This window comes from Carex rostrata, chromosome 8, assembly GCF_964058835.1.
Source record: "Carex rostrata chromosome 8, lpCarRost1.2, whole genome shotgun sequence".
Taxonomy (NCBI): Eukaryota; Viridiplantae; Streptophyta; class Magnoliopsida; order Poales; family Cyperaceae; genus Carex; species Carex rostrata.
The window spans coordinates 11,904,315-11,918,761 of record NC_135925.1 but is presented as its reverse complement, the minus strand read 5'-3'; the positions used below and the strand labels follow the sequence as shown (position 1 = coordinate 11,918,761).

The 14,447-nt window shown below is 35.0% G+C and overlaps 1 protein-coding gene and 2 long non-coding RNA genes across 3 annotated transcripts; 1 reads left to right on the top strand and 2 right to left on the bottom strand.

Moving 5' to 3' along the window:
• LOC144558546 (uncharacterized) lies at positions 1-5,794 on the bottom strand. The gene is made up of 5 exons (XM_078307390.1): positions 5,634-5,794; positions 699-966; positions 366-618; positions 174-271; positions 1-99 (listed from the first exon to the last, which is right to left on the bottom strand). The coding sequence occupies exons 1-5, from the start codon at positions 5,792-5,794 to the stop codon at positions 1-3; spliced, it is 879 nt and encodes a 292-aa protein (XP_078163516.1).
• A 5,214-nt stretch (positions 5,795-11,008) lies between these two features.
• Positions 11,009-12,205, top strand: LOC144558810 (uncharacterized). Its single transcript, XR_013512997.1, has 2 exons — positions 11,009-11,359; positions 11,966-12,205. It is a non-coding gene; the product is annotated as an uncharacterized LOC144558810 (long non-coding RNA).
• A 736-nt stretch (positions 12,206-12,941) lies between these two features.
• On the bottom strand, positions 12,942-14,060 carry LOC144558641 (uncharacterized). The gene is made up of 2 exons (XR_013512954.1): positions 13,830-14,060; positions 12,942-13,297 (listed from the first exon to the last, which is right to left on the bottom strand). It is a non-coding gene; the product is annotated as an uncharacterized LOC144558641 (long non-coding RNA).
• Between the last annotated feature and the right edge of the window lie 387 nt (positions 14,061-14,447).

The window sequence follows — 14,447 nt, the reverse complement described above, 5'->3', positions numbered from 1 at the left end:
TCATGGTCTGTGGGAGCCATACGCCTCTGCATCTGTATCTGCCGGGTCCAGCTCATTTATGCTAAATATGGGATCGGCATTCCAACGAGGTGCTCCATCCTAGATTAAAATAATGTTAGTTTTGCTACATACAAAGAACTCTGCAACAAATAATGGTATAATTGGCGACTGACCGTGCCAAGCTCTACTGCAACTCCGTATTTATTTTTATAAGCATCCCATCCTTGGGTATTCAGCACCCAGTCGTGGAACGCCCAACCTGAGTCATCAGCTGCATAATTGGAAGTTAACTGAGTTAGAACGAACAATTCAACGGAAATAAGAATATTGTGTGTGTCGTACTTTTAATATTAACTTGTAATTACCTGCAGGAGCTTGCGGCATCTCATCGCCGTAGACAGGGACTCGTTGATAATCTGGATTTCGCGGTGCAGACTGTATCTCCCGCCAATTGATGTTCTCCCCAGCATCGCGCAGCATGCCAACGAGGCGGCCTTCAAAACCGCCTGTCTCCACGATTGGTGCAGTGTGCTCGAGCATCTGGCATCCTATATATCGCCAAGCATCCTTCGCCATGCACGCCAAGCTGTGTCCAACTCCTCTCATAGCGGTCAACAGCTGCACACAACATGATTATGCCTACAGTAAGTAATCTGGATTTGCACTTTAAAATTAAAGTATGTTTCGGTTTTACTTACCGCGCGAGCATTGATCGGACCCCAGGGCATATAATTGCTGGATGAATCCATCAGCCTACGTCGTAGGGTCTCGCCATAATGGCCTGTCAGGTAGACTGACGGCATGCCCCATCTCTGGTACCATACGGCATATCTCAGATCCCCGGGACCAGCACCCAACGATGTAGTATCTGGCGGGCTCCATAAGTGCTGCTCCGGATGTCGAGCCCAGTTGTACTGCATGACGAAATGCTGGCTCCAGTCGACTTTAGCCTTAGTGTGCGCCGTTCTGCAAGTGCAATTAATTAGAAAGTAGAGAAACAGTGAATATATTAAAGTTAAAAATTAATTAAGTAGATGGTACTTACTTGTGGAACTTGTCGGTAGCATCCTTGCCCATCAACGGGTGCTCCGGGATGAAAGCATCCAAGCCAAACTGCCGGGATACCCGATCGGGGTAATGGTACTCCACGATCCAGAAACAGACGACCGGTCCCCGATAATACCATAGATGTGTCTGCTCTAATGTCAGCGGGCTCAGCCATCTGCGCTGATACCATGCACGATACGGAAACCAATCGATATTCCCATCTCGGAGCATCTGGAGCTGACCCCGGACATAAGAAATCCCCCTGCCCCTCTCTTCATGATCGTGATGACTGCCCCATATGGCGGCGTATGCGGGGCATCTGGCTGGCTCAGGGCCTCCCCAATCGGGATGCGGCAATGGTATGACTGGCCGGTTTATGGGCAGATGTGACCACGACCAATGCTGAAGCAGAAGCAGTGGTCCAAAGAGCTGTTTATTCTTGACCTGAAAATTTAACTTACAATTCAATCTGGGTGCTTCTTATCCATCCTTCAATAACAACGTATATTAATATAGACTTACCAGACAAGCATGACAGAGGCCTCTGTATAAGTGGGCGAGGACAGCTCCACCCCAGTTCCATCTCGATTCTTTCTCCAGGTCCCTCAGCAGGGAGAGGTACATCATCGGAATCGCGTCACCGCTGGAATCCTCGAACATGACAGCACCGCACAAATCCAGCACATATGCTCTAGTATACCTGCAATATAAAATAATCAATGTAAATAATTGAGACGGTTGAGCAACTACTAAGTTAATTTAAAGAGTGTAATAGTACCTCCTGACCGCCTCAATGTCATCAGTATCAACATCTATCTGATTATGGAAGAAGTGAGACCGGAGTGCCTTTAGAGAAATGCAGTACCCGGAATAACGAAACTCCTCCTCCTCCCCCTTCTTCTTCTTATATTTCTTCTGCAGAGTCTTCGGATCACACCCTAACAACTCCGGTATCATCCTCTGCAGCTCTGGATGGTCTGAGATGCCGCCTATGGGGTCGCCATCGATACGTAAACCCCATAAGGCGCTCACATCACCAAGGGTGACTGTCATCTCCCCGACCGGGAGATGAAATGTATGAGTCTCAGGTCGCCATCTCTCCGCTAGACCCTGCATCAGAGACACATCGATCCTACTCTGCGGCATGGTGGCAAGCTGATACAAGCCGAGGTTCAAGATGTATCGCTGCATTTCTTTATGGGGGACGTACGGAATCTCAGACCTGCGGTGCCTCACCGTAAGCATGACATCGTCCTGTATTTATTATCAATTTGTCAGACTCAAATCGTGCATTTTTTTTAATAACTCAACAGAATGTCATTTTTTAAAGTATAAAATTCACGTACCTCAAGAGATGCCAATGAGACGCGGTGCTTAACATGATGGGTCCATAGAAGAGGACTAAATGTGTCAGGATCATGCACACCATCTGGAAAATCGGCCTGAGACGACGGATCCGCTCCAGTCGGATCCTCAAAACCCCTGCCAGTCGTATCATCATACGACGACGGGCCATCTCCAGTCGGATCCACCGAGGACGTGCCAGCTCCACTCGGATCCACAGAATCTGCACCCTCTGCAGGCTCAGCTCGTACTCCCCACCGTCTAACTCTAGGCATACTACATTTGCCAAAAAATATTAATCAAAACGTACAATTTATATAAATTTTTTTAATAAGAATTGCATGTATATTTTCCCAAAATAATTGTAGGTAAATAAATTGCATGTATATACAATTAATTTACACTTTGCATGTAAGTAAATTGCATGTATATGCATTTTTTTTTTACAAAAATTAATTTTGTTGAAAATAAATAAACTTTACAAAAAAGAAAAGAAAATGCATATACATTTTTTTTGGGTGTATATGCAATTTGTTTACAAAAGTAATTTTGCATGTACATGCATATACATTTTTTTTTTGGGTGTATATGCAATTTGTTTACAAAATTAATTTTGCATGTACATGCATATACATTTTTGGTAAACAAATTAATTTTACAAAAAAAAACAAAATTGATTGTTAAATAAAAAAATGCGTATACATGCAATTTACATACAATTATGGGTTATTTTTTGTAGATTTATTGAAAATCATATACATGCATATACAATTAATTTTGTTGCATGCATATGCATTTGCATGTATATACAATTAATTTACACTTTGCATGTAAGTAAATTGCATGCATATGCATTTTTTTTTTTTACAAAAATTTATTTTTTTAGTGTATATGCAATTTGTTTACAAAATTAATTTTGCATGTACATGCATTTTTTTTAAAACATTTCAACCAATTGAACCATAAATTATAATCCTAAATTGAACCGTAAATTATAATCCTAAATTGAACCATAAATTATAAGTAATTCACAACCATAAATCCTAAATTTAAGTATACAAATCTAAATATAAGCAATTCACATTTGACATCCATAAACCCTACATTCAACCATATCACATTCAACCAATTTTTCACATCCATAAACCCTGAATCGAATCGAATCGAATCAAATTACAATCAACAATCAATTTAATCACATTTAACAATCAATTTAATCTAATCGAATCAAATCGAATCGAATTGAATCACATTCACAATTCTAACCCTAAATTAAACTAATCGAATCGCAATGAAAAAACATACCTTCAACCGAGGAGGGAGCGGGGGAGATGACAATGTTGCGGTCGGGAGCGGGTGGTGAGGCGTCGACCGGCAGGGCAGGGCAGGGGCGTTTCCTTCTCTCTTTTTCTCTTTTTTCTGGTCTGGAGGCGGGGCAGAATGGGGGAGAGGGGGGAGAGGCGCTTCTGTGCTGGGTTTGTATATGGGGCATGGGGCGCCCGGGCGCATGGCGCCTCACTTGGCTCATGGAGCGCCCCAGCCTATGGCGCCTCATTAGCGTTGTGGGCCGCCTGGCGGGCTGGCGCCTCCCTGGGTCTTTTTGGGCCGCCCGAAATCCAGGCGGTCAGGGCAGTTATAAAAAAAAAAATTTGACAGGGGCATTTTTAAAAATTTTATTATTTTTAGGGATATTAATAAAAATGGCCGCAATTTTAGCAACATATGGCAGAATTATTGCCATTGTTATCATTAGGGAAAGGAGCAAATTTTTCTGTCCAATCTAGAAGATTGCTAATAGAAAATTTGAATTTATAATACATCTGTTGTAAATTTATTATTTTAGGTCCAATAAAAAAATAAAGAGAAATGAGTGCAAGCACAAGTACGTTTGGATGGGAGCTAGAATAACTAGAATAGTGAAATTTGAAAATAGTGAATGAGAATAGAGAAAAAATAATGATTTTGAGATTAGTATAAAATTGTTGTTATTCGGATTAGTAAAAATGTTGTTCGGATTGTACATTTATAATAGTGAACAGCTATGACCGATAAAAAATAGTGTTAACAATGTGCAAATTAAGAAGAAAGATAGGTAAGTGGGGGTCTCAAACGAATTGTCACGATGTGGAGAAAATATAAGTAATGTCAATTTTATCATTTTGTGACTGTGCTAGCGGAAATACGAGAAGAAAGCATTTTTCCCTCTATTTTCACACTTTCTGAATAGTAGTTATTCTAATATTTACAAGGAATAAAGAATAGCAGCTATTATAGCTATTCCGAATAGCAAAAATATTGTTTAGATATACATTGCTATTCCGAATAGCCCTTATTCTAGAATAACTTCTGTTCTTGGCACATCCAAACATAAAGCATCAGATAAACTGCAAAAGGAGAAACTACAAGATGAATAATTTTAATTATTGTACATATGATTAATAATTTTTTTTTCATGTAGCAGTTGTAAATTTGAAATTCAGTTTCTGTTTTAGAGAACAATTTAAATACTTTGATCCCAAAATTGTTGTCCTTCTCTACTATCAATGTTCCTATCATTAATTGTATTATTATAATAAAAAATATATTATTATTATTAGGAAGCGTCTAATTGTCCACAGCCTTTTGTCCACCATTTGCCCACAGCTTTAACTTGCATGAATACTGTAAAATTACTTCTACATGCTGTATAATTATACAATATATCACATAAAATATATCAGTTAATCACAAAACATCCAGCAACTATTTGAAGTGGTCCCATGATAGTTAGAAAAAGATTGAAACTTGCATAACATGACAAAATAAATGTACTTTCGAAAATTACAGTTATAGGAAGTTATTGGCAGTTAGAGTTAGTTATTAGCGGTTATTAGTGGTTACTGGCAGTTAGAGTTAATTATTAGCTTCCGCACTGGGTTGAATCTTGTATACTGTAAAATTGAATCTTCTACACAGTAAAATTGAATCTTGTATACTGTAAAATTTTCAAATAATACTGTAAACGAATAAATTGAATCTTGTATACTGTAAAATTTCTAAATCTAAACAATAAAATAATATCATGTATAATGTAAGATAAAATGTAAAAAATGCTACATTTCAGCTTAAACTACAACCTGCAAAGAATCATGTATACTATAAATTTCAAAATATAAACCATAAATTAATACCATGTATACTATAAAATTTCTAAATCTATACATACATCCATCATCTGTTCAACAAAAATCTGTTCACCACACAATCTATTCACCCCAATGTTTGACTCTGTTGATTCTTCAATTCCTACATCTCCCACAATATCGGGTTCGGCATTTAAATAGATTTCTACAACCCTAATTTCTGCAATACTATTCACGCTAGAATTTACACTTGCCAAATCTTCATTCAAATCAAAAGCCATTGGGGCAAAACTGTAAAAATCAATACTAAAGAATGTTAGACACAAACAAAAAAAAATATATAATGATGTACATCAAAATGTCTTCATAACACTGTATTTGTATATCTTATATACTGTAAATTACTTAATATAAAATGTAACATACACATATCATAATAACTAATACAAAATGAATATGAAAACATTACTTATATACTGTAAAATTTGTCACCTATACCGTAAACCAAACCCATTTATAACATAAAATGATATACATAACATTTAAAAAATAACAACATATATCATGTAAAACTGACTTGCGCCAATCCTGTAAAATTCATAATTCAAAGCTGTAACTTATGTAAAACAATCTAATAACAATTTTCAAACATAAAGAAAAAAAATGTCATTTTACTTGCACCAATCATGTAAAATTCATCATTCAATGATGTAACTTAAATAACAAATCTTATAAAAAACATCATTCAAATTTTCAAACATCCAGAAACAAAATACAACAAAAAATGAATTGACAGTAGCAAAATACTGTAAAATCACAAGATGCATATTGTAAAACTACAAAGTGAATACTGCAAAATAACCTGATTATGCTCCAGATCGCCTCGCTGTTATCTCTCTTCTCCAGATCGCCTCACTCTCATCTATCTCCACCAGATCGTCTCTCTTAGATCTATCCACTAGATCGCTCCTCCAGATCGCCTCTCTTAGATCGTCTCTCTCCACTAGGTCGAGGCCGTTGCTGCCGTCGCGGTCGTTGCAGCCGTTGCTGCCGTTGCGGCCGTCGCTGCCGGAGTAGAAGAGAAGAGAGAGAGAGATCCTCGCCAGGATTTTCAAAAGAGAGAGAGAGAGAGAGCGTCGCCAGGATTTTCAAAAGAGAGATGAAAAAAATAGAGAGGCGGAGGATTGAGAGAGAGAGATCTGATTTATAAAAGGAAAGTAGAGTCGTTAAAATCAGTTAGAGTGGATAAGGTGGTGGACAATTCGTGAACAAAGAACATTTCTCTTATTATAATTATTATTATTATTGTTGTTGTTGTTGTTGTTATTTCTATTACTATATTATAATTATTACTACAATTATTGTTATCATCGTCATATTTAAAAAGATAATGAAAATTTTATTCCGATCTTTTAGTTTAAATTTGCCATCTTTTTTACTTGGCAAATAGCTTTAATTACCTAAAATAGAAATTAACAAAAAAAACTGTGCCACAATCAATTACTAGGAGAATAGGAACAAGCTTTATGAAGGATACATCAAGCTTTTGGAGAACATTGTCACAGGCGGACAGCAAAAATGTGTGATAGGCTAGTGGTTCCCAAAAGGGGATCCTCAATCACTGTCGTTTATTTCTGATCAGATGATTAAGGTTAAACGAAGGCCACAAAATTCCCAGCTTGGGCCTTCACCATTTTTATTCTTTCTGATTGGCTAATGGCTAGTGACTGACAACAAATGGTAGCCTTCCTCACCTTTAGCGTAAAAATTGTAAAACAAAATAAAACCTCAAGAAAGAGACAAATAAGCCTTACTCCACTGAGGATTGTCACATTTCCTAGACGGATAATTGTTGTCATATTCATCGGTCATATAATTATTTTAATTTAAGTATTTTGATGGAACTTTTTTTATGAGGAAATGAAAAATTGATTGTATTGATGGAAAAAATAAGCAATTTATAATATATTTTAATGGACACACCAACAATAATTCTTTCTTTCTTATAGCAGAAAATTAAAATATTTCAACTCTGTAAAACAGTTCAATTTTACAGTTGCATCTTCGCTCACTTTCACATCCCCCCGTGCATGTAGATTGAAAATTAGGAAGTCATTGGTTATGTAGTTGTTAGATTATTTGGCAATAAATTTTGCTAAATACGAATAAACTGATTAAACTACACATTATTGGTTATAAGAAATTATCTATACCAATGCATTTGTCTAATTTTATATATCTACACTTTAATCACTCTATTACATTATTTTTTATTTCTCTTCACGACCGAATTTGTTTTTGTCTGACAATCGCTGCACGATGATCAGATATGCTCACTGCCGCGCTCTGATCTAAATGAAAATAAATTTACACTTCAAACTCCAATGATACTGCGCTCTCAGCTTTGCTTTCTCTTCTTTCTCTCATTCTCCTTTTCACTTGAGGAGAGAGAGCCGAGAGAGAGGAGTGTTACAGTGTCGAGAATGAAGTTTAGGAGGGAAGAGAGCTCTAGAGTTAACGAATTTTCAAGTCACCTTCCTTGGCTATAAAGATATTTCTGTTTGATTTTTAGAAAAAATAATGAAAAGATCGTTCGAGGGAATCGGTAACTTTTTTGAGAAAAAATGCAGAATTTGAGGCTAACAGCTTTGCAAACTGTAGTTATCCAAAACTAAAGCATAGTTGATATTTAAAATTGTATACTTATAATGAAGCAGAATCGACATGTTGATTATGCTATCACTTTATTATTTAGAATCAGATTCTACGGTGGAGGTAAAGTAGAAGAATTACTCATACAAGAATAAAGGATCAATTTTATGTTAAAAAAGACTTCATACAGGACTTACATTTTGGTATCTCCTTTTTTTTTCTCTTCTTCTGATGAATTTGATTGAAAGCATAGCAGCGTGGCAAATGCTTATTAATTAGTGCCTCCTATCAAAATCAATACCTACCGAAAGTAAGGCACAAGCACATAATTCAGTTAATGAGCTGACAATTCCTTTTGAAATTAGATTAAGAGGAATTCGTATCTTCTGCATTAACTCAAAAGAATCTTTTGAGTTAATGAATCTCAATCGTCTAATCTATTTTAAAATTTCTGCGAACTAGATATACATTAATATTGAAAGCATAGCAGCGTGGCAAATTCTTACTAATTAGTGCCTCCTATCAAATCAATACCTGTCGAAAGCAAGGCACAAGCAAATACTTCAATTAATGAGCTGACAGTTCCTTTTGAAATTAGATTAAGAGAAATTTGTATCCTCTGCATTAACTCAAAAGGAAATCTTTTGAGTTAATGAATCTTAATTGTTCAATTTATTTTAAGATTCATGTGAACTAAATCTGTACTAATATTGAAAGGCCCCTATGTTATAATCAAGTACAAGATTAACTCGGTTTAAAATCAGACAGTTGAAATTCTTTAACTCAAAAAATTCCCTTTGAGTTAATGGAGAGGATACGCATTCAGATTAAGAGCGAGGCTATGAAAGTATGCCTATTACACAATAATTCATGCTATGAACTTGTATATTTATTTTTAAAGTACAAACAATCTTCATATAAAAATATACTTGCAAATTAAATTTATAATATTTAAAGATTTTTTTACCCTTTTTTTAATTGGTAAAAAATCACTTGATTTGAAAATTCGGAACCATCCAAAAGCAGTAGTTTTGTACCTATCTACAAAAATACTACAACTTTTTTAAATATATATATATATATATATAATTTAGGAGTCAGTCTATGGTACTATGCATATTACAATTTGTTACCGTGCTACGGCTCTATATTCGAGTTTTCAAATCCTAACGGTCGATCCGAACCGTTCATCTTGTTCTCCATATTAATATGTGTTTGGAGACCAAATTTTACATTTTTTGAAATTTTTTTACTATTGTTTTAGATTTATTGAAAATCACTGTTTTTGGATGGTCCAGAATTTTCAGATCAAGTGATTTTCTAAATATCTAAAAAAATAGTAAAAAATTTTCAAAAAATATAAAATTTGGTCTCCAAATAAATATTAATATGGAGAACAAGATGAACAGTTCGGATCGACCGTTAGGATTTGAAAACTCGAATATAGAGCTGTAGCATGGTAACAACCCGTGATATGCATAGTACCATAGACTCATTCTATAATTTAGTTGCAAGTATATATATATATATATAGGGCACGGCTAAATTGCTGCCGGTAGCATTTTAGCCGGAGGTGCTGCCGGGGTTTTTTTTATTTTCTGATGTCCAAACAACAAATTCAAACCGTTAGATGTTTAATCTATATTATAATCTACTTGGAGACCAAATTTTACATTTTTTTGAAATTTTTTTACTATTTATTAAGCTGATTTGAAAACCGCTGATTTCAATGCTGCAGAAATTTACTGAAATCAACGGTTTTCAAACCAGCTTAATAAATAGTAAAAAAATTCTAAAAAATGTAAAATTTGGTCTCCAAGTAGATTATAATATAGATTAAACATCTAAAGGTTTGGATTTATTGTTTGGACATTAGAAATTACGATATTGCCCCGGCAGCAATTTAGCCGTGCCATATATATATATATATATATAGAGTTAGGCTGGGGTGCTATGGATAGCATAGTGGCCTCCCGTGCTACGGCTCAATATTCAAGTTTTCAAAATCCAAACGGTCGATCCGAACCGTTCATTGTTTAATCCATATTGAAATGTGCTTGGAGAACAAATTTTACATTTTTTGGAATTTTTTTACTATTTATTAAGCATTTTTGAAACCGCTGTTTTCCAGTGGTGCAGAATTTTAATAAAAACAGCGATTTTGAAACCATCTTAATAAATAGCAAAAAAATTCCAAAAAATGTAAAATTTGGTCTCCAAGCACATTTCAATATGGATTAATCAATGAACGGTTCGGATCGACCGTTTGGATTTTGAAAACTTGAATATTGAACCGTAGCACGGGAGGCCACTATGCTATCCATAGCACCCCAGCCTAACTCTATATATATATATATATATATATATATATATAGATATAGAGAGAGAGAGAGAGAGTAGGGATCAAGTTACAACATTTTTTGAGTTACAACAAGCATTATTTACATTTTCAAAGTCCAAATCGTCGATCCAAACCGTTAGATGTGATATCTACAATAAAATGTACTCGGAGACCAAATTTTACATTTTTTAGAATTTTTTTACTATTTATTAAGGTGGGAACAAAAACTAGTCAAATTCATACCATTGAATTTTGTACCCATCTTAATAAATAGTAAAAAAAATCCAAAAAATGTAAAATTTGGTCTCCAAGCACATTTTATTGTAGAGATCACATCTAATGGTTTGGTTCGACGATTTGGACTTTGAAAATGTAAATAATGCTTGTTGTAACTCAAAAAATGTTGTAACTTGATCCCTCCTCATATATATATATATATATATAGAGATAGGCTAATATCAAATCGATTGTTCCTGAGACATGGAGCAATCAAGTTTTAAACCGTCCGATCTGTTATCAGATTCGTGCTTGATCAGATCTGATTGTGTCGCTGATTTGAATTGAGCGGAATGAAGAAAATTGAAATTTCGCTCAATCCGCTGGTACGAAAAACTGGATCGGTCCAGTTCAACCCTCCCTCTCCCTCTCTCTCTCTCTCACGCGTAGTAGCCAGGCGATATACCTAAACCCTTTCTCCCCCGTTCCTCTCCTCTCTCGGCGGCGACTTCTCCAGCGACAACCGCTGCTCTCTCTCCTCTATCTTGGCGAAGCTCTTCTTTCCCTCGGTCCTCTCTTCTCAGCTAGGGTTAGGTAGCAACAACCTCACGAGTTTGTTCAGGGTCTTGTGAAATTGGTAAGCTCTCTCCCCTCTCTCTTGTTCTCTCTGCTGAAACTAGGGTTAGAAAAAATATGAAATCAGTAACCTCAGACTAGGGATAGAAAAATCTGAAATTTGTACTTAGTTTGCAATGCGGCTATTCGAACAAGTTGAATAGCTCAGTCCAGTAGTTGAAGTCTCCCTATAGTGGAATCAATATATGAGATGCTGGGTTCTTACAAAATCATATGAACCGGCCGTCATATTTCAAATTGTGCACCTGAATCTAGGATTAAAAAACACAATATAGTGGTACAAAATCAGTTTCTTACATGGTAAAGTTGAGCATTGAGTATTAATTAGGTAATTATGCCTCAATCACAACAGCTTGTTAAACATGAAATTGATGCAATCTGTATTGTGAATTGTGAATTAGGGTTAAAAAAAATACGGTTTAGTTTTCCTAAAGAGAACTCATAAATACCAGTAATTGTGTTTAGCTTTAAAGGTCTCTACCTTTTTCTCAATCCTTCTATTCTTATGTTATACAATTAGTTATGTATCTATGACTTCAAATCTTTCAAGTCCATATATTTATCTGTACATATTGATTGAGACTCTTTTTACATGGTTTATTTGCAGGAGATGTCAAACCCTACATGCTTCGCCTATTTGAAGAAAAAATGAATATGATGTACTTGAATGACATGTAATTGTAATGACTTTAGCTAGGTGATGTTAGTTTTTGATGTAATGACTATTGTTAGGTGATGTTAGTTTTTGATATAATGACTTTAGCTAGGTTTTCTAAGTTGACGCTTTTATTTATATGAAAATATTGTAGTTAATGAATGTTTTTTACTTTGCTTCTGTTAGTTTGCACTATGCTTGAGTTCTCTATTATTTTTTACTTTTCTTAGTGCATAGCACAATACTCTTTTGTGCTATGAGTTCAATGAGCTGTTTTGAATTAGATTTCAGAAAAGTGTGATATATGTATGGAGATTGTGTAACATGACTATGTGATCAAACCTGAATACATAATATACAAGTATACTAATTTATAGCTTTTTTTAGGTGTTTTGATATGTTTTAGGGCTGTATCTTTTACTCCACTGTTAGATTCTTGTTACTTTTATTTTTATATACAACATATTTGGTAAATCATATCATTAAGTCTTAAGCTAATGATCACAGTTTTTTTACTTTTGATTTTATGATCTTATATCTATACATTACCCAGGTGTTTTTATGTCACTGTTTTGGCAAGAGAGTTTCTGGCACTCAATCTTTGAAGGGCAATTGTGGGAATTATACTCCACCAAAAATTCTGTTTTTGTTATGAAAATTTATGTTGTAACATGATCTATTCACTCATAAAATTTCAGATTTTTATTCAGGTTCTAACTATGTCAAAAGGACAATTTTGTGAGGTGTTGTTTGTAAAATAACAACAGTTTTTCGGATAGCCGTTTCATTTTTATGTTATGAACTCTGGACAATGATTAGAAGTAGTTAAAAATTCTTATGAATAGAAATTTTTTGGTAGTGGACTCATGAGAGGGTATTGCGAATTTTTTGGTAGTGGACCCATCAAGAAATATAAAAGCACAAAAACTGCTTTGAATGTAGTTTTGAATATAACTTTGGATTTAGACAAAAACTGCACAAAAACATCACATAACCTGCACCAAACTGCACCAGAGAGGGTATTGCGAATTTTACAAAATAGACCCTATTGTTTCTTAATATCACATAATAGTAAATTTGGATGACATGCCCTCAAAACAAGTCTTCTTCATCCCCATAAACTGCATCAGATTCGTATGCACTTTGATCTTTGCTATCTTCATCATCTTCACTCATAAATCAGATTTGTCTTAACTCGCATCTTCTATGGAAATTGGTTTGTTTCTTTTACACTTGTCGTTTTTTATGGAAATTGTCTTTACCTACATTTTCATCCTCTTCTTTCTACAATTAGAAAATTAGATAATAAATATCACTTAAACAATCACAGACAATTAAAGAAAGAAAAAATATCACAAGCAATTAAAAGTTATTTACCTTTGGACACTTCTTCATGGTACAAAAGTTACGAAAATTACATTAATTCTGGCTGAGACAAACAATTAAAAGTACATTAATTCTTGCTGTGACTCATAAGTTACGAAAATTCAGTAAAATTGATGGTACTGTGCATAAACGAAATTATGTTGGTTTTGATTTTTTCCCAATAATTGCAAAAGAGGAGACAATTATAAGAAGACTTCATATTTCATATACAACAAACAAGTAGAGTGTGCTAATTATAACAAGTTTATCACAATTTCAGTCAGAAGTGGAAATTACACCGAAATTCAGCAAGTACATACAGAACTGAAAGTCGCATTGCAAACTAAGTATAAATTTCAGATTTTTCTATCCCTAGTCTGAGGTTACTGATTTCATATTTTTCTAACCCTGGTTTCAGCAGAGAGAACAAGAGAGAGGGGAGAGAGTTTACCAATTTCACAAGACCCTGAACAAACTCGTGAGGTTGTCGCTACCTAACCCTAGCTGAGAAGAGAGGACCGAGGGAAAGAAGAGCTTCGCCAAGATAGAGGAGAGAGAGCAGCGGTTGTCGCTGGAGAAGTCGCCGCCGAGAGAGGAGAGGAACGGGGGAGAAAGGGTTTAGGTATAACGCCTGGCTACTACGCGTGAGAGAGAGAGAGAGAGGGAGAGGGAGGGTTGAACTGGACCGATCCAGTTTTTCGTACCAGCGGATTGAGCGAAATTTCAATTTTCTTCATTCCGCTCAATTAAAATCAGCGACACAATCAGATCTGATCAAGCACGAATCTGATAACAGATCGGACGGTTTAAAACTTGATTGCTCCATACCCCAGGAACAATCGATTTGATATTAGCCTATCTCTATATATATATATATATATATATATATATATATATATATATATATATATATATATATATATATATATATATGTTAAATATAAAAAGATCATATTTAGCGGGTTCGAATCAACTGTATGAACTGTGAAAATAGAGATATAGATCCATAACACGGTTCGATCCGTAATATATATGCATATATAGCCTCAATATTATATTAAATAAGAAA

Excerpts from the sequence above, each read along its gene's own strand:
- LOC144558546 (XM_078307390.1), bottom strand. The coding sequence starts at position 5,794 with ATGGCTTTTGATTTGAATGAAGATTTGGCAAGTGTAAATTCTAGCGTG. Across the intron at positions 967-5,633 it reads AACATTGGGGTGAATAGATT|AACGGCGCACACTAAGGCTA; the intron begins GTGTGGTGAACA and ends TTGCACTTGCAG. Across the intron at positions 100-173 it reads TTGCAGTAGAGCTTGGCACG|GATGGAGCACCTCGTTGGAA; the intron begins GTCAGTCGCCAA and ends ATTTTAATCTAG.